Raw genomic sequence first — 26,349 nt, forward strand, 5'->3', positions numbered from 1 at the left:
GTACAATCAAATTATTACAAAGCTAAAAAGACAGCACAACCTTAAAAATTCCAGCAGAAATTTTCATCACCAGGGCCTGCACAAAATTCTCTTTGGACTCAAAACACAGAACCCTCAATCCCACATTCTGTCTCACCCTCCAGCCTTTCAACTCGTTCTTTAAACTTCAGTCACCCTCACACCTCACTCTTTCCTTCTAGTCTCACTGCCGACCCCCACCTCCTTCCCAGGTCAAGGCCACCTGACCTCACACCCCTGCTATGTACTACCTTTCCATGTGTTCTACGCCCAGCAGTCAGGTCAGGTCTCAAATTGATGCTTGGAACATGTAACACCCATGAAGGAACTTTACCTTAACCAGTTCCCTTGTTGATTACAGTGACATTCAAAATTCTTTGTCAAGGTTGTCTCCAAGCCTTTCCTCAAGCTAGTCTTCTCTCCCTGCTGTCTAAACATGTCTTCCATAATCACTAAGCCAACACATTCAAGTTTCTAATGGGATGTGCGTGAGATGCTGGAGGGAGGGCTGGATTTGAACACCTTTAAAATCCTTTCCAGTTCTGTAGACCTTTTTTTAAAGGAGGTCTACAGATCTATAAATAATAATGGCTTAGCACTTACTATGTACTAAACATTGTTAATTGCCTTCGTTTTACATTCGTTAACTCATTTAATTCTCCTAAATTTAATGAAGGAGGTAATAGATTGTCCTGTTTTACATATGAGAAAGCTGAGTCTTGGAGAAGATAAATTAAGGGTCCAAGTTTGCCCAGCTAAGATGGGGAGGACTCGAACACAGACCCACTCTTGGGGTCGGGGGCAGTGTCTGTCAGAGAGCTGCCTCTCCCCAGCTTTTGTTAGCATGGGTTAAATATTTCCAAGTCTATTCTTAACCCCCACCCTCAGCCATACATTTTCTTTCTAGTACATAAACAGATGAATAATAAAACATGAGTGATCCCTCCCCAGGGCTGCACACCATAATCACCAGAGGACAGACACCTGGCTCCTGTGGACCCTGGAATCAGAATTGCTGCAAATAGATATTTTGGAAGGGGTACTCCAGGAATCCTGCTAGACCTGGTTAGAACTCTGCCCAGGGACCAAGCCAGCTGAATCGATGGTTTCCTTTCTGGTCTGTATTACCTGTTTTTGTTGAATCCTTTTATTAATTCTTTTGTTTTGCTACAATCCTGAAAGTAGACTGACCAACTGCTTGCTTGCAGGAAATTTAAGTATTTTGACAGTACAGAAGAGGGGTGCATCTGGAGATTTCTGGACCCAGTTGCAACCAGACTTGCCCGTCCTGGGCAAATTGATTGCTTCCGGTTCCATCACTTCTGTACAGTGACTGACTTCCGGAGCTTAACTCCCCGACAGCCAGGAGGAAGGAGGCAAAAGGACACCTTTTAATTTATAGTAAGCAGAGATCAGTTTTGTTTTTTGTGGTTTTTTGGGGCTCATTTACAATGCCAGGCCCATTTGAAACAATAAAATCTTGTTTAGTTTTCCCTTATAAAACACTTCTCAGGTATTTATCAAAATCCTAGAAAAATACATATTTGTTAACATACTGCAATTCCCGCAAGAGGTAAGTATTTACAAAATTTGCTTTGGGCATTGATGCTACAAGAATATTAAAAAGTATTAACTTTACCGCTGAATGAATCCTTTATCAATTAAAAAAAAATTCAGATCACAATAGGTTTGAGAAGCTACAGCAGTAGGAAAACACCTTCACTTCAAACAAAAGCTATCTTTCTCAGCAAGAATAGTTACTAGGGTGGAAAATCAGGTTAATTTCCATTTCACTAATAATATCTGAAATGAAATAACATTATAACTCTCCCCTCCAAACTTGGAACTAGACACCTGGAATATTTATTTATTTCCCCTCCAGAGAAAATAAGGGTGGATGTTACCTTTAAGCTACATACACATTTAATTAACAAATGGAGGGAAAATTATTCTGGCTGCATTTAAACAAGGCACAGGCAGGTAGACTTTAAGAGATCTGACCTTAAAAATGAAGAAAATATTATTGTAATTACTCCATTTGCTAAAAACAAATGATGTGGCATTTGAATTTAAGACTTCTATCAAAAGCAGCTGAGTGTCTAATCAGTTCACACCTTTCCATTTTAATGGAGTTGGGCTTGAGCCATTGCATTTACAATTATCCAGGCTGACTTCATCCCTTTGAAATGACTTAAAAAGATGAGCATTCATGGATTATTTATTAGCTCCTCGTGACTGTATTTCCAAGAATGGAAACAACACATTGCATCAAAGTCTAGTTTCCAAGTTTAACTCTTTTCATTAACAGCATGACTGTACGTGGTTGCAAAAGGCGTCTCTGCAGTCACAGGACATCTTATCGTGCTTTTTCCTCCACGTGCGTCTTTCGGAGTAGCCTTTGTTCCCTTGCAAACTCAGAGAGAATGCTGATGCCAGTCCTGGCGGCTGCCTGTGATGCCCGGTAAACACTGTGGCTGCAGAAAGCAGGCTGCTTGGAGAGGCAGCTGATCCCAGCCTGCCGTAGCCATCACTGATAGGGAAGGCCTGTCTCGGGCTCAGCAGAGAACTCGGTGACACGGTGGCACTGGCAGTTTAACCCAGACACACATTCTGCCTAGATAACAAGAATGTCACGTGTGAGTCCCAGACAGCAACCCCAGAGGAGCTCCAGGTCTGAGGCGGTGCTGGCGGCACACGGCCTATCTGCCACCTGAAGCCCATCCTCGCCCGCCTGGCTGTGAATCTCACCTCCGTGTGAGTGAAAAGCAGTCCAAGCATCGTGGCGAGACCTCCTCACAGGCAGGCAAGAGACAGTGAATCTTGCAGGGAGGGACTCTTGCAAAAGCCAGCCAGGCCCTCTAGTTAAAGTTGACAAAGGCGTTTGAGGCCGGCTTTTCAGGAGGAGTTCAGATTCTTCCAAGAGAAAACAGAATGAGAGAAAAATAAACAGCTGTGGTGGAAGCCCTGGAAGAAAGCGGTGCTCAGGCCTGGATCCTGCAAGAATCTCCTCCGGAAAGGCAGGGGAGATGAAAGCAAGGAAAGAGTGACAGTCACTGAAAGCCTGGGATCTGTCTTACGGAATCCTGATTCTTTGTGGTGGTTAAACTTATGTACGCCTTACAGGCAGAGGCTGCGAATGTATTTTGCTACCTTTTTTTTAACCTAATGCCAAAACCATTGGATAAAACCTTATGCTGCACTTTTAGAAAATCTTATATAGCAAAGTTTACAAACAGTACAAATGATATCTGGTTACTTGCTTTGCAAAGCTTGTTTTTACAGAACCCTTCTGGAAAGTTCCATTGAAATAGTGGTGCCCCTATGATATCCCAACTATAATTTGATTTATGAAAAATTTATTTACACAAAGAGGCATCTCTAATATACAAAATAGGACCCACCTGTAACTTTTCCCCTAGGGACCAGGTTGGAGACATACGATAAAACAAAACCATTTTTATAAAGCATATATCCTGTCTTTGTATAAAAGTCTGAGATCCCTGCTAAAGCAAATTTAAGAATGAAAATTTGCCTTTATCGAGGTAAAAACGGATTCATATTATTTAAAATATGGGGCTGAGATGACATAGTTATAATTATTATTGTAATTCTTCTTTTTATAATTCTTACTAAGTACAAAGAATAAAAATTCCTTGATCAAAAAGAAGTTTTGAGGATAAGGATTGCTGCTTTGGATAAAATAAGAACCAATCCAGAACTTGTGGGAAAAATTTTGTCCTAGCTGACTTGATTTGTTGATTTGCTCATTGAGAGTTCAGTGATCATGTCATTCATTGATTCACTCACTGATTTGTTCATTCATTGTCATTCATTTAGCAGCTACCCCTCCAGGGGTCGCCATGAGTAGACACTGTGTTTGGAGATACACAAATGCAGCAAACATGGATCTTACCCTCAAATAGTTTATCATCTAATGAGAAAGAGAAAACAGGTTCACAAAGAACTATTAACAAGGCAGGATATGGTAAATGCAAAAAGAGAGATGAGAGGAAGTGCCGTGATGAGTGGCATCCCACTGGGAGGTTTTACTTGAGCTGACTCTGGGCAGATGGGGAGCTGGGTGGTGGTAAAGAAAATCCCAAGAATGCCTTGGTAGAGAAGGTCCAGCGAATCCTGCTGTGAAATAATTTATGTCCCTGGATGTGGAGCAAGACAGGAGCGTACTTGCATACTTGCTGGGTGAGCAAATGACTCAACATTCCTCCTGGTTTGCTGCTGACTCTCTGTGTCCTTGGGCAAGACACCTGTGGGCCTGGGGCTATTTTTAGAAAAGGTAGTTACTATGATTAACTTCTGGACAGAATTCCAATATATATCATTGTAGAGAAAAATTACAAGTATAGGTATATGAGAACAAAAAAATTAGAAAATCTTCCCCATAATTCTAACACTGTAAACATTGTGTGGATATTCCTCTAGACTTTTTGATTTATATATCTGTCTACATGTATTTTGTATTGTGGTGAAAACCACATAACATTAAATTTACCATCTTAACCATTTTAAGTGTACAGTTTAATAGTAAGTACATTCACGATGCTGTGCAACAGATCTCTAGAATGTTTTCATCTTGCAAAACTGAAACTCTATACCCACTGAACAGGAATTCCCATTCCCCTTCCCTACCCTTTGTACTTTCTGTTTCTATGACTTTGACTTTAGATACTTCATATGAGTGGGATCATTCAGCATTTGTCCTTTTGCAGCTGGCTTCTTTTGCTTAGCATAATGTCTTCAAGGTTCATCCATGTTGTAGCCTGTGACAGGATTTCCTTCCTTTTAAAGGCTGCGTAGTATTCCATTGTATTTATATAGTACCACATTTTCTTTGTTCATTCGTCTGTCGATGGACATTTGGTTGCTTCCGGCTCCCGGCTATTGTGAATAACGCTGCTATGAACATGGATGTATAAATATCTCTTAGAGATCCTGCTCTCAATTCTTTCAGATATGTACCTAGAAGTGGAATTGCTGTATATATGGTAGTTCTATTTTTAATTTTTTGAGGGACTACCATATTGTTTGCCGTAGCGGCTGCACCATTTTACATTCCCACCAGCAGTGCTCAAGTGTTCCAGTTTCTCCACATCCTTGCCAACACTTATTTTCTGTTCTTTTGATAGTGGCCATCCTAATGGGTGTGAGATGATATCTCATTGTGGTTTTGATTTGAATTTCTCTTACTTAGAATGAATCCTGCAGAGGAAGAGGAAGTACCTCTTCAGGGAGAGCCAGACTCAAGAGCCAACATTTGGCATTGAGTCCTAGTTGCAGCTTTGATGTCGGCTCATAACTCGACACAGCCTCATCATCGTCTCATTTCTCTCAGCCAATCGACTCTAATACCCACCCTACCTCTTTTTCCTGTGTTACCACTGAGAAGCTTTGAGCTAATCTTTGAGGATAACAAAGCTAATAACTTTGTTCCGAAGAGCCAGTCTTGTATAAACACAAGGTACTATGAGCAACTTGTCAAGATCTCCTAAAGGTCCACGGAGCAAGGCAGGACCCTGAAGTCACATCACAGTAAACAGTACTAGCGGCTCACTCTAAATCCTTTGATGACATCTATCTTCAGATATAATCCACACGGAACCAAGCACTTATCACTTCATCTGAACCATGAGTTTGACCATTTGTCTCCGTTTTCTCCCCCTTCAATGGCTAGGAACAAATTCAGAGTTTTGAGTTTCAACTGTTTGATTCTTGTAGTCGCTAAGACAATAACAGATTAAATAGGATGAACCAAGCGGCCATACTTCATGTAACGTTATCCCCAGAGATAAATGTACAACGTTGTTTCGGAGGCTGTGGTGGTGTCTGCAGTGTAACTAAGGTTGACAGACTGCCTGCATGTGGGTGGCTGTCTCCTTTCCAGCTGTGACCAACTGAATTATATCACCTGTCCCGTTTGATGTATTAGGATATGCCCAAGCTCAAGATGCATGTTGCTGCAATAGGGAAATTAATGTCCACCACTGGAGGCAATTAATAATGATTAGAAGCAAAACGGCGGGGTTAAATCTGTGCATTTAACAGAGTGTTCATACGCTTTTATACTATATTTCAGTCTAGTTGCTCAAAAGAAAAAAAATACCCTTTGGGGGGGGACTAGAACAATCTTATCTTAATTAATGTGTAAACTTAGATGAAACGTCAAAGTCCCTTCAATGAGACATGTTTATTCATTATTTATTTAATCGTCCCTTCCCAGGGTTAGAGAAAAACACTGCACAAAAAGTAGCATCCTAAGGAGAGAAATGTTCGGATTCAGTTGAGTTGCTGGCAGAACTCCTGGGCTTTTTGAACTGCCACATACAACTCATGGATTGGGGTGAGAAATTCTCGCCTCTTTCATTTTACAATTCTGTAGTTAATATACTAAAAAAAAACCAGCAACAAATTAGCACACCATATATTGCAATGCTTGGTTTAGTGCAACTCCATAAAAATCTGCATGTAAAATACATAGCGGTGGCTAAATAATTTCTCTTTGGTTACTAACATCTAGATATAAATTTGAATATTAGAAATTTAAACTGAACAAGGGATTTTGCTCAAAAAATGCAGGAAACACTGAAAGCAAATTGGGTATAAATCTATAAGGCTGAAGAGCCTGAACAGTATTGATGTATGTAAGCACACACGCACCTCTGACTAGGCATTTATGTCACCATGTATTAGTGTAAAGCATGCACAATACAAATATTCATTGATCAGATATTTTATTAGGAAATTTCATTAAACAGATTAAAATGTAATTGGCCATCAGCTGGACTTTATAGCTCCGAGAAGATTATATACTTCAGTGATAATGCAGTTGTCCTTAATTAAAAACTATGAGATAAAGGTCTTGGAAAACTTCAAAGCCCTATTTTACTATGATGGAATCTAAAAATAGAAACTCTGAAATGATTCCTTCACTGTGAACCTGCAATGACTGTGGTGACATTGAAATTCTCTTTGCAACTTGAACTCATGAGACAGTCCAAGGCTACCCATGGGCATGATGCCTCCTCACATTTCTCCTTCACTGTGTCCTCAAGAGTGACTCAGCCTACACCATCTCAAAAGAGACTCAATTAAAATGAAAAATTCAGTCAAGAATCAGTCATTTGATGAACTTAACCCAGATATTTGGATTTACTAAAATATTTAATTGACTTTTAATAGCAAACATACTTTTTTGGCATCATTTTTTATGTGGGTATTTAGCATCCTGTGACTGAATGTCTACACAGTAATTTAGTTTTAACAATCCATTCATTTAATCATTCATTTGTTCATTAAATAGTCTTTAGGTCCTTACCACCGTTATTTATCCATTTGCCTCGAAATCTTGCCTTGGCTGAGCATGGCTGAGTTAAGTTTCAGAGACAGGATAAGCCTGCTCTTTATCAATGAATCACATCACATTATTTTGATTATTTTTAGGAATCTGCTCATTCAACGGGTATTTTTTGAGTACTAACTGTATTTAAAGCTTGATGATCAATCACAAAGATATAAAAAGCAAAAACACGAGGCGTCTGCTCTCAAATGTACCAACACTGACCGAGTGCTGACTTGGTCAGTCCTGGGGAGATGACTTTGACCTGTCCAAGGTCACAGCGTGGTGATGGCAGAGTCAGGATTCCAACCTCTGCTTCTGTTTTCAGGGTCCCAAGGTATTGTCTCTTAAGGAGCTGACCGACCCAATAGCAGATCAAGTAGTTATGTTCAGGCAGCTCCTCTTTCCACCAGTTTCTCAGTCAATAATTCCTGGAAAAATCACAGATTGATTGAGTCTGCTCCAGCTGTCAGACAATGCTGATGCTTAAGGTGTAGCTGCCCCCCCATACCCTAGCCACAAGTAGAAGATAACGCTTGACCTTCACAGTGGCCCTGGCCTCTCCCTTGGACCCATGCTTTTGCTTCTCAGCTTCCATTGGATTCCTGACTTCCCAGTCATGGCCTCATTGGTGCTGGCAACAGGTTGGGCAATTTCTTATCAGCTTGGTGAACTTGAGCTGTTCTTCCCTCTCCCCTGGTTTTGGTATCCCCTGTAGGATGACAGTTATCACCCACCAGACCAGCCCTGGAGAACTCACCTGGTGTGGCAGCCCCATGCCCTCCTGCCCTTCCCTATCTTGCCAAGGAGGAAGGCATGGATAATTCAAGAAGAAAATGCACTGGTTTTTCATCTTGGAAGGCATTACAATCTTCTGGGGACTTAATAAAAATACAGATACCTGAACCCTTCTCTAAGCCTCCGGAATCTAGAGAAGTATGTTTTGGGAATCTAGAGGAGTGTGGTATGGGAACCCACTTCCCAGGGAATGCAGATGCACACCCAAACCTGAGAGCCACAGGTGTGATGAGAGGGTGCTGTCTACAAGCACACACCTTTGGACCCTGGAACAGGAAACTTCATCAGCCTCAACTTTTTTTTCCTCAAGAGAAGGAAAAAAGGAAATAGCTAATTTGCTAATTATTTCAGAAGATTATTAATCTTTCAGGGTGTCACCACAGAGACTTTGAGCATGGGCAGAGTCATAGAAATGGTAGCCCTTTACTTTTAGCAATTAGTATAAGAAAATTATATTTCAATTTAGCAGAATTCCTTATTTCTCTACTTATGGAAGAAAGAAATAACTTCCCCATTAGAAAACTGTTAGGCCAGACCTAAATTTTTAAGCAGCTGTCCAGGAAACTTAGGAAGCAAGATTTTATGAACTCAGTGTATCTATACTACTCATCTCTGAATCCAATTCAGCTCAATATTAGCAGGATATATAGTGAAACTATATAGCTAATTTAAACATTTTTAAATGTCAATGATAAGATACACTTGAAACAGAATTTAGTAGGAAGCCAAGGGAACACATTTTAAAACTCTTAGTGGACATTTTGCTTGCCTATTTTCTGCTTTAGTCAAGAATGTTAGGCTTCAAACATTGCTGGAAAATTAAAGTTGTGCTTGGACCAGATTTGAGGAATGCAGGAAGGATGAATTGTGCAGATTCCTAACCTCATGGCCATCAGGGCCCTGATGCCATCTGAGAGCTATCTAACATGGGCAGTGACACTAGACAGGCCTGATGTACCCCAGGGAGGATTCTGGGACCAGAGCTTTCTGTCTGGTCCATTGGCTTAGAGTGGAAAGCAGGCCATCAGCCCATGGAGATGGACCAGCTGTGGCTTGACCTTCGAACTGTTGGCCATATTTACTGTTGAGGACTCATGGACTGATTTGTCAATGGTTACCTAATACCTGAGAGCAACTAGCCTTATGTGGGTGCCTCTGGCTCTTTCTATCTTATGGTTCACAATAGGTAGCCTGTCTCAGATGGTCCAGATGGCAGCAACTGCATTCCAGGATTCAGGATAAAGGAAGGATGAAGAAGAGGAAATGGCACATCCTGCACTTCCTCTTAAGGTAAGTTCTTGAAAGCTGTCAAACAACCCAACATTTTCATCTTGTTGGCTGGAAATTAGTCACATGGCCACACCTAGCTGCTGAGTTTTTACTCAGGAGATCAAGGCTCCAGCTAAAAATGGGAGAGAGGAAAAATCATGTCATAAGAGAGGGGAGAACAAATCTGAGGAACAACAGGCTGATAGTATCCAAAAGACAGCTAGTATAATAACACCAGATAAAACAGACCTTAGGTAAAAGGCATTACTATAGATAATGAGTATTAGTATATATTTTTTATTTTAATTAATTAATTTATTTGTTTTTGGCCTCCTTGGGTCTTCGTTGCTGCGTGCAACCTTTCTCTAGTTGCGGTGAGCGAGGGCTACTCTTTGCTGCGGTGCGCGGGCTTGCAGTGGCTTCTCTTGTTGCGGAGCACGGGCTCTAGATGCACGGGCTTCAGTAATTGTGGCTTGCAGGCTCTAGAGTGCAGGCTCAGTAGTTGTGGTGCACAGGCTTAGTTGCTCCGTGGCATGTGGGATCTTCCAAGACCAGGGCTCAAACCCATGTCCCCTGCATTGGCAGACGGATTCTTAACCACTGCACCAGCAGGGAAGCCCATAGTTTTAAAAATATTGAATTCACCAGGACCCTGTATGTACTCAGTAACAAATCTTCAAAATACAAAAAACAAGAATTGATAGAAGATAAAAAGAAGCTATCAAATCGATCATGATCGAGGGAGACATTCAGTGGTTGGTAAATCAAGCAGAGAAAAAAAAATCAGTTAGAATACAGAAGAATTGAACATCACAAGCTTAATCTAATGGATAAACTTAAAAACTATCCCTAATAATCAGAAAATAGAGATTCGTTTGAAGCACACAGAAAACATTTATGAAAGTTGACCACATTATAAACCAAAAGCAAGTATTGAAAAATTTCACATAATTGATATGAGTCAATTCACAGCCACTGACTACAATGAAATTAAGTTATAAATAAATTGCAAAAAGATAATTTCTAAGAATCCATTTGTTTTGAACTTTTAAAGAATATACTTTAAAGTAACCCATGGTTACTCATGGTTCTTGATGGAAATAAGATGCTTAAAATGACAAAAAATAAGGCAAATGTTATCAATTGAATTTGTGGAATGAAGAACTAGTATCTAGAATATATGAAGAACTCTCAAAGTTCAACAGCAAAATATCAAACAAATCAATTAGAACATGGGCAAATAACATGAAGAGGTATTTTACTAAAAAGGATATACAGATGGCAAATAAGCAAATGAAAAGATGTTCAACATCATTAGACTAGGAAAATGCAGATTAAAACCACAATGAGATATTGCTACAAGCCTATCAGAATGGCTAAAATACAAAATAATGACAGTACCAAATGCTGTTGAGGATGCAGAGAAACTTGATCGCTCAGACATTGCTGGTGGGAACATAAAATGTACAAGTACTCTGAAAAACAGTTCAGCAATTTCTTAAAAAAACTAAATATACAACTACCATTTGACCCAACAATTGTGCTCCTGGGCTAAAACAATTTATCCCAGAGAAATAAAAACTTATGCTCAGACAAAAACTTGTACACAAATGTTTATAGCAGCTTTACTTATAATAGCTAAAAACAACAAAAACTCCAGGTCCATCAACCTTTCAAAACATAAATGGCTGTCCTCTTACACAAGCTCTTCTCAAGCATTAAAAAAAAAAAAAGAAAAGAGAGAAAGAGGAAGGAAAGGAGGAAGGACGGGAAGGAGGGAGGGAAGAAGGAAATAGTAATTTATTGATGCTGGTGTAATCTTGATACCAAATCTAGGTAAATGTGGATCACGATCTATAAATACTAAATAATATAAAAGTAAACCAAATTCTGCAACAGAGATAAAGTAGGGTTTATGGGATGTGAGGGCGATCTGGCTGCGACATCTGTCACCCCATTGATCGCCAGGGTTGATTCAGCTGATCTGTCAGGCTAAGCGTGTGTCCCCTTCCCTCCTTACAGCTCCATGTGCGTCCATCGCCAAGCTGTATGCTCCATCGAGGAGGATGACCTTCCCCCACAGAGGAGGACTGTTCTTCGGTCAAGGGTATATGAGTAGCTGCACTCCCCTGCTAGAACCTCCAAACAAGCTCTCAAGTAGGTTTTATGCCAGAAATGCACCATTGGTTCAATATTAGAAAAAAATTGTTACTTTAATTTACCACATTAAGAGATTAAAGGAGAAAAACCACAAAATCATCTCCACAGGTACAGAATTCAATAAAATTCTAAAGTCATTCATCATAAGGACCCTGGAAACATTGTTGCATGCTCCTAGTAGATATGAATGCTCATAGGAGCAAAGACTGGAAGCAATACAGATGCCCAAAAACAATAGATTGGAAGAACACACTGGACTATATTTGTACCAAGGAATACAGCCCTGAAAGTGAATAAATTGTGGCCACGTGGATGACTCTCACAAACATAGTGTCCTGCAAAAAGAAGATGATGGGGCAGATCTAAAAATACATCTTTCAGGGAGAGGCAGGAAACTTTGGATAAAGCAGAGGAGTGATGAACACAAAACACACTACAGTATCCTCAGGGCAGTGGGGAAGGGAATGTGTGAGGGTAGCTTCTTTTGAAAACCAAACTAAAAAGGAAGAGAAAGAGCGAATAACACTTCTTGGGCTTTTCCTTCTTACTTTGGGTCTCAAATCTGTGGGCCAGCATTATTTCTATGGCTTTTTCAATCTACCTTGAGAAGCCCCAGCCTAAAGCAAGTCTAACTCAGCTAAAATTAATTACCCATTATGTTTCTATTAGAATCCGTACAACCCATCTATGAGTACCTACCATTTATTCCATCATTTTAGTGGACAGTTACTATGAACCAGGCACTGGACCAAATATATCACAGGCATTAACTCGTTTAATTACTCTCATTAACAAAGACTCTCATTTCTCAGACGAGGGAGCTGGTCACACGTGTAGGAGGTGACAGACAGGATTGGGTTCAAAAGCTGTTTGTCCACATGCTATACTATTGCCTGTGAGTACAGAAAATAGAACTGTCACTTTTAGAGCCTTGATTTGGGTAAAGCAAATGGCATTTGAAATACTATCCAATGCTGAGGAATGTGGTTATAGCCCTCGTGTGGCGGACAGGACATCTAATACAGTAGGAAAACCACATTGTCTCAAACTTTTATTGAATGAAGTACTGGCTTTGATTGGCCGGGATGTGCATCTGATCTGTGGAAGGTCATGGAGAGGTGTACCTCTACACACTACTCTATTTCTTTGTAATTACCCAAAGGAAGCTATAGGACTTAAAGACCCAAGGTGTTTTCTTTACAGTCCTCACACTAGCCTAAATCAACTATAACTGTCCTCAGGTTTCCAAAGCGACCTCTTATTACAATGATCTATAATTTTGATTAGTTTCTATTGCTCTCAGCAGAGGCCTGGACCTGTTGACTGAATTCACATTTCCTTCCTGAACAGAGGCTGGACTGCTCATTTGTCTGAGGTGGTTCTCCGAGGAAGGAAGGAGTTGGGTTTCTAGACCCAAGTTAATTTGCTTCTGGTCGTATTACTGTAACTCCGGATTACCTTTGCAGGTACACAACCTAATTAATTTCAGCCCAGTTCCCCAAGCTCAGTCCTGAGTAGGCCTTTGGTGAGGCCTCTGTGGCTTTGGATTTGCTCTCATGATCTGGATGGCTGTCATCTATTCTGCACCTACTGTGTACAGTTTGAGATGTTCCATGTGCATTATCTCATTTAATGACGGATTATTGTTAATCTGCCCTAAAGAAGAAGAATTTGGGACTCACAGAAGTGAATCACGTTGATGAAGCTCACGGCATTAGAGAGGAGCAGAGCTGGGATTTGAGCTTGGATCACCCAGACCTCTCCTCTTGCTGCACAAGATGCCTGTAGGAGGACTGTTTTTCTGATTGGTTGAGACTAAAAGAACAAGTCAACTAAAAGAACAACACACCAGAATCTGGAGTTTTGGATCATTCTTCTGTGTGCTCTCTCTACAATATGGAAAGCAAAGCGTTCATCTCCTTCAAACACAAACCCATTTCTGACCCCGAAGGCAAGGTGGTATTTCTGTCCTTCATTGCTGCTGGTAAAGAAAAAGAATACTGCTAACAAGTTTAGAGAAGTTTGTAATCCAACCTTGGTATATATTAAAAGCAAATGGTTGCTTTAAAACAATTTAACGTTTTCATTTGAAAGTTGATGGAGACGTGGATTCCTTTCAATATCTTCATAGTATCATCAGCCCTATAGCTGGACAAATAAATAGACAGACCTATAATATTAAATCATTTGAATTTAATATTCAAATGATTAAAAAGAAATAAAATGATGCCAGATGTTTATTTGGAATAACCCACAGAGCACATTGAAAATAATTCCCATTTCTGCAACTGGAAATTGGAATTGATCATTACTGGGCATTAAATGGGCGTATGTTTTCCTGAAGTTTCTAAATCTATTTAATTTCTGTGTTGACAGAGGTATTAGGCAGCTGTTTGAAAATCTGTCTCTCTCTTTGTGAGCTATGCACAAGAAACCTTTATGTCAAATCACGAAATGTCAGTGAGACCTCTTCAGTGTACTAATCAGCCAGGGTGTGGGATGTATGGGGCCGGAAGCAGTAGGTGAACTTACATCCCAATAGTCTTGATCGCCCTGCATGTACCCCCTAAAGACGGGACCGTTGAAGGCAATGACTCCAAAAGTGTGGCTGTGAAAGCCGGCTCTGGAGATTAGGGCCAAAGACAGTGAGTTAGGAGACCAGACGTGTTCTCTGCAAACAGCTTCACTGAGGTTGCACCCCAGGGGAATGTTCCTGGGATGCTCCTGGACCCTCTGCCCCTATCACCCATCTCAACCCCACCCACTGCTCTCCAAACAGGCTACGGTGGGTACCAGGTACAAGAAAAAGGAAAGCCAACTTCATTCCTCCGAGTCTTTGAAAGACAGGCTGGTGAACTTGCTAACTGACCTCATCCTAGAATCACTGAGCTTCTTTGAAAACATTTCCACAGCCCAAACAAAGAAAAACAAAAACCTTTGTACACATATATTCTTTGTAGTGAGATTTATAAAAATGAAAAAAAACAAAGGGGTTAAGTCTAAATGTCTTAGACTAGGGAAATGGTAACATAAATTATTGCTAAATTTGCACAATGGATTATATCCATAGCATACCCATGAAAAAGGAAGTTTACCAAAATCAGAAGTTCAAAAAAAGAAAAAGCATTGTATTAGTTTGCTTGGGCTGCCATAACAAAATACCAGAGGCTAGGTGGCTTAAACAACAGAAATTTATTTATTCACAGTTCTGGAGGCTCGAAGTCCAAGATCAAGGTGTTGACAGGTTTGGTTTTTCCTGAGATCTCTTGCCTTGGCCTGCAGACGGCTACTTTCTTGCTGTGTCCTCACATGGTCACCCCTTGGCTTATGCCCCTTTCTGTGTATCTGCTGTCTCTCTATGCCAAAATTTCCTCTTTCTATAAGGACACCATTCATATTGGATTAGGGCCAACCCTAACGACCTCATTTTAACTTAATCACCTCTTTAAAGACCTTATGTCTAAATATGGTTACCTACCAGTGGTTACAACTTCAACACATGAATTTGGGGTGGGGAGGGACAAAATTCAGCCCATGACATGCATCTTCTTAACCAGTAAATAATAATGCTGCCCATAAATAAATTGTTTTGTTTTTTATAATTTAAAAAAAAATTTGTTTTCAGGCCACAGAAAGTCCTGCTAAAAAAATGTTTTCCTATTATAAGCTAGAGGATGACTTTCTGTTAGCTCCTTTGTTCATTCACTGATTTAGAAATAGCATCCCAATTGGCAAAGATAAAATGATTAACTAGAATTCAAGGAATTTCAAAATGGCTCACCTAAATCCTCTTGCTTTGGGCACTCAATAAAATGTATTTTGCTATCCAACCAAAGCTTAAGTTAAATAGCAAATTTATTGAAATCAAGGCAGTATGAAGAATATCCAGAACTATAAACCCCTTCAAGGAACTTACAATTTATTTGAGGAGACAAAAGCATAAATATATGAAACATTAATAATAAGCATGACAGTAGTCCAAGAAATGCTACAAGGCCAAATGGGATGAACTGCAGAATGTGGATGCCAGAAAGTAGATGCTGTGAATTCAGAGAAAGGCCAGTGACTGGGGAAGGTGGTCCAGGAGGGCTTCCTGGAGGAGGAAGAAGTTGTCGTGTTGAGTAAATGGGAAGTGAATTCCCTTAGAAGCATCTCTTGGGCATAGAAGCACCCCCTCTCCCCCTCTCACCAGCTGCTAGGAGATTCAAGACATGTCCAGTGAAGCTGTGTATCTGGGAGGAGCTGATGAAGTGGATGGGAGCCCAGGAGGGAGGGAGTGGGTAAGTATTGGGCAAAATCTGCAGGGGGGTGGGGGGGAGAAAGGAAGTGTCTAGAATAACAGTAGTGAACAGAATGAGTCTGTATGAATTTGGAGATTCGAAGTGATGAACCTCTTGGATTGGGTCAGAGGCACCACTGTGGCCCTTGGAGCAGTCATCTGGAGGGGAAGCGAGACAGAGCAGAAATTTCTGATTGTGATGGTGGGAGAGACATAGGAGGAATCCAAGGATGGAGAAGAGACTGGAGCTGGTCGCTTGCTTCCTTTCATCTTCCAGAAGAGCGATAAGAGAGGGACTGGAAAGGATCCCCGGAGCTTCTGTGAAAGGTAGAGGAAAAGAACGGAGATGACATCTGGTGAGAGCGCTCCTTCCCTGAGAAGAGCGCTGCCGCCAGCCCTCGGGCTAGCTGTCAGCTGGGATGAGACCAAGGACCACATTTACAATCTGCAGTCCCTGAGCTTCAGCGGCAGATAAACGGGCTTTGTTTTGGAGGCCAGCAAAAGGGGGAAAAATGTATCAAGAAAGTTGGCAGAACTTTATCCCTGCTCCACTTAGTAGGTCAAGGTCAAGTACTCTATTCATTCTCTTCAAGAGAGGGGCAGTGGACACAGACGACCGTGCAGCAGGGAGGAGACAGCCGATGAAGCCCCGCAGGGCCTCTTGGGCGCAGCAGCTAATGTGCTCTGGAGTCAGGCTGCCTCGGTTCAAGCCCCTGCTCCCCACCGACTAGCTGTGTGACTTTGAGCAAGTTAATTGATCTCTCTGTGCCTCAGTTTCCTCATCCCATTGTGATGGGATTCACAACGAAACCTCTCTCACAGTGTTGCTTTAAGGAGTAATTGAGGCAACACGTGTCTTGATATTTAGGTAACGCTCAAGAAATGTTGACATTCGTATTAGTATTGGTGACAGTGGCAAGCAGTTTTGGAAGTGAGAATGAGGCGTGTGGGGTGAATTAGAGCAGAGGCAATGAGAGCCTCGGGGAGAATTTAAAGAGAGCAAAAGATTATGACTCCACAGAGAAAGCCAGAAGTCATGGAGATGAGGACTGCATCGCTGGGCAGAGAGGTGGGCTTTGCCTCAGAAGAAACAGCGGCTTTGCCTGAAGTCCATGGACAAATCACCTGACCTCATCAATAAAATGGGGCAAATAGAGCCACCCTGAAGACCTCACAGGATTGCTGTGTACAATAAATAAATAAATATGTGCAAAATTTTTTCGTCCATGGTAATGTTACAACACATACGTAATGCCAGAGAATCTCTCTATTAATAAGATTTCCTCTCAACAAACGTCCATTTTCCCTTGTAAAATGTCAGCAATGTTTAGGCACACCCCCAAGGTTCCTTAATTATTGGATAATACACTGGTGACAGGGATGAACTTCACAGATACTGTGAAATACCCTACCTTGTTAATAAGAACACCCAACGATGCGGAGAACGTGGTGAGTCCATGGAAAACCGTGGTGATTATGACAGCAACAACAGCAGTCCAGCCACGACGCTTCCTCCCCTCAGGTCTGTAATTAGCTTTTGTCACCAAGAGGCCATAAACAGAAGCTGCGATACATCATGTGGGCCAGGAGATAGCAAGGTAAATAGCCGACAGTTGTTTAATTGCTCGGCGTAAGAGAGTGGAGTACGGCAAATAGGCTTATGAGCGTACTGAGTACCATCTCTGTAGAGTATGATTTCCACTAAGGATGGATGAGCTCAGAGGCTGGCTCGCTGTGCCTGTGCCTCATTGGATGTGACCCAAAGGCTGTGATCAGGGGATCTCCCAATACCTTCCTCCAGGAGGCTTGGGGGAGGTATTGAGGTTACAAGGCAGCCTGGAGGATACGTTCTATTCTCCGATCTCGGGCTGAAGCCCATCGTAATTTGTCTTTGAGAAGAATTTCAGTTTCCTTTCAGCCTCCTTTCACATTGAAAACAAAGATCTAAGATGAAAGCAAAAGATTCACCCAGCCAGGAATTGCACAAAGCCAGAAATCTATATATAGTTCACGGGAGGCCTCCCTGCCTTGCTTTGCAGAGCTGGTCCTGGACAGTTCTCCTTCTGCTTGGCTTGTCATGGCCTGCTTTGCAGTAAAGGTGGGCCACCTCCCTCCCTGTGGTTCTGGGATTCTCCTCAATATTAGAATCAGACGACCATTGGCAGATGGGTGCATAAGCAAAATGTCGCTTATGTAAACAAAGGAATACTATTCAACCTTGAAAAGGAAGGACATTCTGGCACGTGCTATGACACAGATGCACCTTGAAGACATTGTGCTGAGTGAAATAAGCCAGACACAAAAGAATAAATATTGTATGACTTCACTTATATGAGGTACCCAGAACAGTCACATTCATAGTGACAGAAGTAGAATAGAAGTTACAAGGGACTTCTTGTAACTTCTTATAATGGGGAGGGGGTAATGAGGAGTTGGTGTCTAATGGGTACAGAGTTTCTCTTTGGGATGATGGAAAAGTTTGGGAGATGGATGGTGGTGATGGCTGTACAAGAATGTGAATGTGCTTCATGCTGCTGAATCATACACTTAGAAATGGTTAAAGTGATCAATTTTATGTTATATATATTTTACCACAATTGTTTAAAATGTCATTCCAAAACCCAAAAAAAAAAAAAAAAAAGAAAGCAGAGAAGCCTGCACATGTCATAAGGAACTTGCTCTGATGAATCCAGCACACAGATATCTCATTGATGTGTTGTTCCGTGATAGTTTGATTTACCTCTCCTTTCCAAAATGTGAAATTTGTCACAATTTTTTAAGATACGTGAAGGTTGGGACAAGGCAATAATAAATATTTTTGAGTGGGCTGGGCTTTTGTGTTTGGACATACAAAAGCATTTTTTGTAGAGGCTGGTCTACTCTTCCGATATTTTAAGCAATTTACAGGTAGTGATAAATACTTAGTTTAAATCCTTCTAGAGTGTCTGGTAATCATTTTAGCTGTTAAAGCATAATATGAGTTCAGACATACAGTTATACTAAAATCTTTCCCACTTGCCTACCTCTCACACAGATTATGGAGAGAATGCATTCTAGACAATAAAATCTAAGGGGAAAAAAATTGCCATCCTGTTTCAGCACTGCCATTAAAACCAACGATGGCGGCCATTGTCGTGTAAAGGGAAAAAAAAAAAGTTTACTGTTCCTCATTTCCCACGGTAAACAGATTGCTTATTTTAATTTTGAAAATAAAGCGATGGAGGCTATGTAGGTCTGTAAATAAGAGTGTGCATCTCAATTTTCTGCAAATGCTTAAGTGGTTTACATCTGTTTCCTCCCAGTTGTATTTCTCAAACATGAATTTCCATTTTAAAAAGAGTCGTAAAATCACTACTGTTTCTCTGTGGATCTATTAGCAATAAAATAGCCTACAGAGGTTTGCACAGCCATGGAAAATGTACAGTGATAATAGTCTGTCCTGCTGTTACATGGCTTATGCAAACTTTACATTTATCACGGCAGAACCATCTATCCGCAGGGTTGTAGCACAGCAAACAATGGAATAAAAAAGACCAAGAGAAGGAAGATGAGTCCAAAATCTCTGTGTACACATCATTAATCAGACAAGATGAATTCTCAAACTTGGAAGCATGTTTCCTCAGAGCCAACTGAGAAACGGAGCAGGAGGCGGAGGATGTGCTGGGTTGGTCGCAATCTGCAAAGTACAACTTTCCATAAAAATCACCTCCAACAAACAAAAGCACTTGCTTGTCTCGTTGACAAGTTGTGGGGTTCACTCACACTTTCGTATTTTTTTAAAAGAACCAAGCCAGGTCATTTGTTGAAAACTTTTAGTCCAACAGACGATGCAATTATTCTTTCTTTGAGCCTTTCAAGTAAAAGGGCTCAAAACAGACCATTGCTTCCTCACGCACCAGTGGGGCCTCCCTAATCCTCCTCTACTCGCCCTGTCTAGGAAGCAGCTGGGTGACACACAGCATGTTTATCCAGCCCCTAAAATCCTGCATCGTAAGTGAGACCGAGTTGTCATATTCCTCCAACTCCACTTTGCATCCCAGTGAAATTCTACCATGTACAGGGAAGGTGAGTTTTTTCCATTCTTTTCTTTTTCTTTTTTACTCCTTAAATCCAAATTAATTCGCTAAAAGTCTAGAGCGATGGCAAGGAGCAGGTTTCAAAATAGCCTCCTTCCAAAACAGGATGCGTGCACAGGGGAGCTGCGCCCAATCCAGGAGGACCATGTGTTTCCCAGTCTGCTAAGTTGCTCTCTTTCCCTGAAATAGAAAAGACTCAATAAAATATAGCAATGGAATTTAAATTGCTTGGCATCTCACAGCCTGTTCTACTTAGTGGGGTATTTTTTCCTTGTTTAAAAGAGTTTTTGTTTTGTTTTATTAGCTCAATAGAGAGAGAAGTTTGAGAAATAATTCTTCAGCCTTTAAGAGGGAAGATGGAAGAGGTACTTTTCAACTAAATGCTCTGATGAGTGACGATACCCCACCCTGGAAGTTTGACTCCTTCAGGAATATACCAAGATAGAGATGAATCCAAGGAAAACAGTTAGTGTGGGAAATACGAGATGAGGAGTGTGGCTTGTACATACAACAGCCCATAATTCCTGCCACTCAGGTACCATGGTTTTTATTCAGGGTGAAGCTTATTCTTTTGAGTTAATTCATATCACTCAATTTCTTGGTTGGGGGAGTACTTTTAGGTACATGTCCCCAAATCATCAGACCACTTCAAACAATTGGGTGGGAAACAATCCAACTACCACCCTCAACCCACTTGTGGATTAAGCAACAAGTTATTGAGACGCAATCACTTGTAATCTGACAGCATGTGCGCATCACCTAAGTGTATCTTTGTGGGAGGGGGAGTGTTTATTTGTATTCTAGATCAAATGTTCTAGCACAGGGAACTATATTCAATATCCTGTAATAGTAACCTATAATGGAAAAGAATCTGAAAAAGAATATATATATATATATGTATAACTGAATCACTTTGCTGTATACCTGAAACTAACACAAATTGTAAATCAACCATGCTTCAATTTAAAAAAATAGATAGAATGTTCTCTAGTGAGTTGCCCCATGATCTCTCAGGAAGCAGTGACGTGTCCTTTGACCACTGAAGCTTTCCGGAATCCAAACCCCGGACTCTCCGGTCATTTCTCACCGTGTACGGTTAGTCATATTTCCCTGGATGCTTTGTCTCATGTCCTCTGTCATATGAGTCTTATGTCTCTGTGGCAGCACCGTGTTTGATGCTTCTTACAGTAGACTCTCCCGGGCTTAGTAAACTCGTCCCATGACTAAGTCACCACAGAGGTCATCCCAGCCTTGTGTGGCGCGCTTGAGGTGGAGATGGATAAGTCTCAGTAAAGCTCACCCGGCCCCACATCTGCCCCGATGCCCTGGAGAAGAACTGAATGCACAGTGTTCAGCTGTGGTTTCCAGAATAGTCTCAGGACTTCTTGGTGGAGAGATGGACTGAGCACTCATAGGACATATTGGCTGCTCTTTCATAAACAGAAGCCCAGAGTTCATGAGCAATACTGCCACCTCTCAGGAACTACTTTTAGGTTGAATTTAGTCTCCCCCTCCTCACCGCCAGTGAGGGTCCTTGGCAATTCTGGGAGGTGTCCATTTGACTGTCTTTGGTGGTTCCACGCTGGCTGTGGGTTCCCATTTCTCCTGGGAAATCCTGAGTCTGAAAACAATGCTTCAGACTCTGTACCGGGTCCTGCAAATCATAGACAACTGGACCAAGGCCTAATAATAGCTGTAGTAATAGCAGTAATAATAATTGCTACAATTATCTGGAGCTTTCTATGTGGCAGCTCCCACAAAGCAAGGCCACACGGGCTCATGAGCTTATCCAAGGCACACAGTTATAAGTGTTGGAGTTGGGATTGAAATCCATGCCTTTAAGCCCCGTGTTGTGCGTCCTTTACAATCCTAGCATCTTCGTGTTGTCTTCCGTTTGCTGGGTGGAAAGAGATCATTTGTTCTGGCCATAAGAGTGTGCCTGGTGGAGACCCGAAGCATGGGACGCTCCCGGGCCCGGCCCCTCTTTAGTACATTTCATTATGCCTCCTCCCGCCTCCCCGCTCCACGCTTCCCCATCCCTCCGTACATCTTTTACACAGCAGGGCAGGGCAATTCGCTGCATGCTAGGCGGTAACTACATAGTAATAACAATAATTCTTGGTACTTAGAGCTCCTTATCCGAGGACGTCACCCAAGCTTAAAGAAATTTAAACGTATCTGTTCACAGCAGCGTGGTGGGGTGAGGTGGGCCTCATTTTCAGGCCTGGAGAGAGACATGCATGTGTAAAGAAACACCCAGCCTTTCCCAATGAGGCCCTCCCAGCCAGACATGCAGGTAAGAAAGAAAGGGGACCTAATAGGGGAAGGGCCAGACAGTCCTGGTCTCTGGTTTCCCTAAAGTCTTGTTAAGTTTGCATTTGAATCTTGTTAAGTTTTCTATCTCTAAGAACCCTCTGACTTCGAGGCATTGATGAGAAAAGGCTGTTCACTAGCTGAGTCTCTGTGATGAAATTAGCCACCCGTGTCCAGGTATTCTCCCCAGAAACCCTCCCCAAGGGGGGCACCGCCTGGCTCTGGTGTGGGTCTGGTGACTGCTCCCCATAACCATCTACCTTGGATCCCCACTCCCTCTGCCCTTGTGGGCTGGTGCCTTATCCCTACTCCAAGGACGAATCCACACACAGGCTTCCCCTGGCAATATCTCTACTCAAGGCCCCAAGGGCAGCCTGGGCTGGGATGAGGGCTCTTTAGCTAAGGGCCAAAGTCCCCAGAAACTCATTTTCCCTCCTACCCTCCAGCTGCCCCTTCCTTGCTAGGGTTGAGCCTCTGGGCTTGCTTCTCACCCACCTGGACCCGTAGAATATGCCACTCTCCACTTGTTCGGTCCAATATCTGCACCCCAATAGGACTCACTGGAGGGATGGATGCACTTAGAGGGGAACATTTAGTGTGGAAGTTAAGTTAATCAGCTAGGGAAATACTCTTGTATTCTTGGATTAAGAGTAAGTCACTGCTAAGTCCGTCAGATAGAGAAAGGCAAATATCATATGATATCACTTACATGTGGAATCTTAAAAAATGATACAAGTGAGCTTAGTTACAAAACAGAAATAGACTCACAGACATAGAAAGCAAATTTATGGTTACCAAAGGGAGAGGGGGGATAAATTAGGAGTTTGGGATTAACAGATATACACTACTATATATAAAATAGATAAACAACAAAGACCTAATCAATAGCACAGGGAACTATATTCGATACCTTGTAATAAACTAAAATGGAAAAGAATCTGAAAAATATATAGTTTTATATATATATAAAACTGAATTACTTTGTTGTACACCTGAAAGTAACACAACATTATAAATCAACTATACTTCAATTTTAAAAAAAGAGCAAGTCACAGCTGATTCTCAGACACGTTGAAGTGAAACACCATCTCACAGCACATAGCATGTGTCTGCTTCCCTAAAGACCACACCAGCACCCTGGCAAAAGAATAACATAGTCCTATGAGGCACCCCTTACATGCAAACCACTGTTCTGGAGGCAGAAAGACCTGTGGAGAAGTAACAGATATTGCTCTTTCTCTCAAGGCGCACATAGTCTTAGAGGGGAGACAGGATATAAACACACACAGATACCAGGACATCCTGATTTTCAAGTATGCTCCAAATCCTTATTCCAAGCAGGTACCCCACTCTGAGACCAAAAGGTGGTTCCCACTTCAGACTCGGTCACAGTGAGAAACCCAGAAGAAAGACGAGCGATTTAGTCCAGGTAGATGAGAAGCATTTCCACCGTAAAATCGCTGGAGCTTTTCCTTCTGATTCAAAGCAAATACATTTGTCAAATACACCATAAATATACATTTGCACTATTTATTACCTCTGCCTATAAAAGAAAATTGTATTAGGTGATTGGCCTGAAAATGTGTCAAAAATATAATTTGCATCTCTTTTATGTGGGTGTTTTTGTGTGTATTTGCTATATTTCAGTTTGCTAATATACATATATATCTCTGTAGAGACATGTATAAATGCTGTTTAGTTCTTCTGATATTTGTTTTTATTTTCTTGGTATAAAAATTTCAATATACTTTGTGATTCTAAAAATATTGCTTTTGAAAAATACGGTATGGATCCTTCACTCCCTTAATTCCCATAATCCAATACAATAAAACATTTACTAAAAGTATATTAAAGAGAATTTCCTGAAGGATTTGCTTCTCTTTGACAAACTGTCGCTGGAAGATTGTGCACAATGTTTTCTGTGTTGTCCTGATTTTCATGGACTCCATCTCTCTTCAGTTAGGAGAATTTCCCCAAGGTTTCCCTTCCCTCCCTAGATGGGAAGACTCATTTTCCCTCTTAGCAACCCTACCAAAGGGAACTGAGATTCCAGCTACTGGACCACATACTTTACTCTGCAAATGTCATGGATTTTGAAAGGAGGCATATTCTTCTGTGTTATTATTATTTACAGCATGTAAAAGCATCTTCATGTTTACAGAAAAGACTTTTGCAATTATGTCTTTTGCCAGTTCCCCTCAATCACTTTAAGAAGCAGGTCAACAGCCTCCTCTGTTAGGGAAAAGGGGATAAAGCCCAAGGGGAGATTATGTCACTTTAGGGTCACACAGAAAATCATTAATAAATTATAACCTAGGTATCCCAAGTCTCAAGTGCTCTGCTTTGCCATTAGAAATGCCATGTTAGCTTCTTTTCCTCATCTACAAGCCACATACATATTATTTTTTCCTGAACTAGATGACATCTAGGGCAAAGAGAGGCCACTGTCCCTTCTACCCTATTTTGAACTAGATTCAAAGGAAAGTGACCCCTTCTCAGAGTCCTCCTGGGAGAACTGGCCAGAGTTCTCCTGGCCACAGTGTGCCAGGCAGAGAGGCTGCTGTGGGAGAACTGGCCAGAGTTCTCCTGGCCACAGTGTGCCAGGCAGAGAGGCTGCTGTGGCCTGAATGGTGTGTCCACCGCCCACCCCCCACATTCTTGTGTTGAAGCCCTAACCCCCAAGGTGACTGTATTTGGAGAGAGGGCTTTCAGGGGGTAATTAAGATTAATTGAGGTAATAAAGGTGGGGCCCTTATCTGATAGAGTTAGTGGCCTTAAAAGAAGAGGAAGAGAGAAGGATACCTCTCTCTCATGTGCACACACTGAGGAAAGGCCGTGTGAGGACACATGAAAAGGCAAACCAGGAAAGGAATTCCTACTAGAAACCGAGACTGCCAGACCTTGATCTAGGACTTCCAGCCTCCAGGATTTTGAGAAGTAAATTTCTGTTGTTTCAGTCATCTAGTTTATGGTATTTTGTTATGGCAGCCCAAATAGACTAAAACCTTAAGGTTTGCCTTTCAAGTCAGTCTTGGAGTCCATGTGGCACAGGCAGGACCTAGAAGCTACTCAGAGTCTGGCTGGCAAAAGCTTGCTAGAGGTGGGTCCCTGGAGATGAGGTGGCCCCATAGCAAAGGCTGGACGCTGAGTCAGGGCCAGGGGCTGCTGCAGAGCCCTACCCAAGCGAAGCTCCAGACTAAGAATTCCACCAGCCGCAGACTTGAGCCACCACAGCCAACAGGGCAAGCAGCTCCCAGGCAGGCATCACCTTGGAGACCAGGAGGCCGAGGACCTCACGTCCAAGGATCACCAATCTACCCTGTTCAGTGTGACCTCATTGGTCTCCCCACTCCATCCACACATCAGAACACCCCCAGAGGGGAAGAAGATGGGGGTAGCAGGGTGTCTCTGAGAGATGGAATATTTTTATTAAAAAGAGTCTTGACACCACCTAAAGGGACTGTTAAGTCATCTAGAAATGGAACTGGACAGCTAGTTCATTTTCCCCTCCTGCTTGTAGGGGCTCAGGAGGAAGGCCAGTGTAGTTACAGGCAGATAGAGGTATAATCTGTTCTCCGCCCACACAAGTTGTAATCTAAGTTGAATCTTAGATTTGTTAGATTAGATTTGCCAGAGCAAACTGTGGGCGGTGTGCTTCTTCCCTGGGAGAGGTGGGATTGGTGACCAGGTCGACTACAACCATACTCTCTGAAAGTAAGCATCTTGGGAGTTTGTGTAAATGATGCCTGCCCCACTCCACCTTTGTTCTGTCTCCCACGTCTTTTTATATGTAGGCTGTGCTGTGTTATTTACTACAATTGGTGATATTCGCATTAATTCTCATGTATTTTTATCTTCCCAACTGCATTATAAACGCCTCTTGAGCAGAGGAGGGTGCCAAGGTCAGAGCTCTGGCAAATATTTGTCAACTAAGCAGTGGTGTTGCTGCCCTGCATGGTGGGACTTGAGTGTGTCTGTGGATTTTGCAGCATGTTTCAAAATCCTAGCCGAGGACTCCTGGGCGGGGCCAGCCGTGATGTCAGCTATGCGACCTCTCACATGTCAGCTTCCATTTCAGGACCCCA

General features: G+C 41.9%; 1 protein-coding gene across 1 annotated transcript in view; it reads left to right on the top strand.

Moving 5' to 3' along the window:
• The window catches only part of LOC309632271 (uncharacterized protein), a 48,081-nt gene extending 23,291 nt beyond the window's left edge, over positions 1-24,790 (top strand). Inside the window, exons 4-5 of the mRNA XM_082399593.1 lie at positions 970-1,419; positions 9,354-24,790. Coding sequence (XP_082255719.1) covers positions 970-1,078 — 109 coding nt within the window. The 3' untranslated portion in view covers positions 1,079-1,419; positions 9,354-24,790. The remainder of the gene's footprint in view (positions 1-969; positions 1,420-9,353) is intronic.
• The last annotated feature ends 1,559 nt before the right edge of the window (positions 24,791-26,349 follow it).

The sequence above is a fragment of the Balaenoptera borealis genome (genome assembly GCF_965194805.1).
Source record: "Balaenoptera borealis genome assembly, chromosome: 7".
NCBI lineage: Eukaryota > Metazoa > Chordata > Mammalia > Artiodactyla > Balaenopteridae > Balaenoptera > Balaenoptera borealis.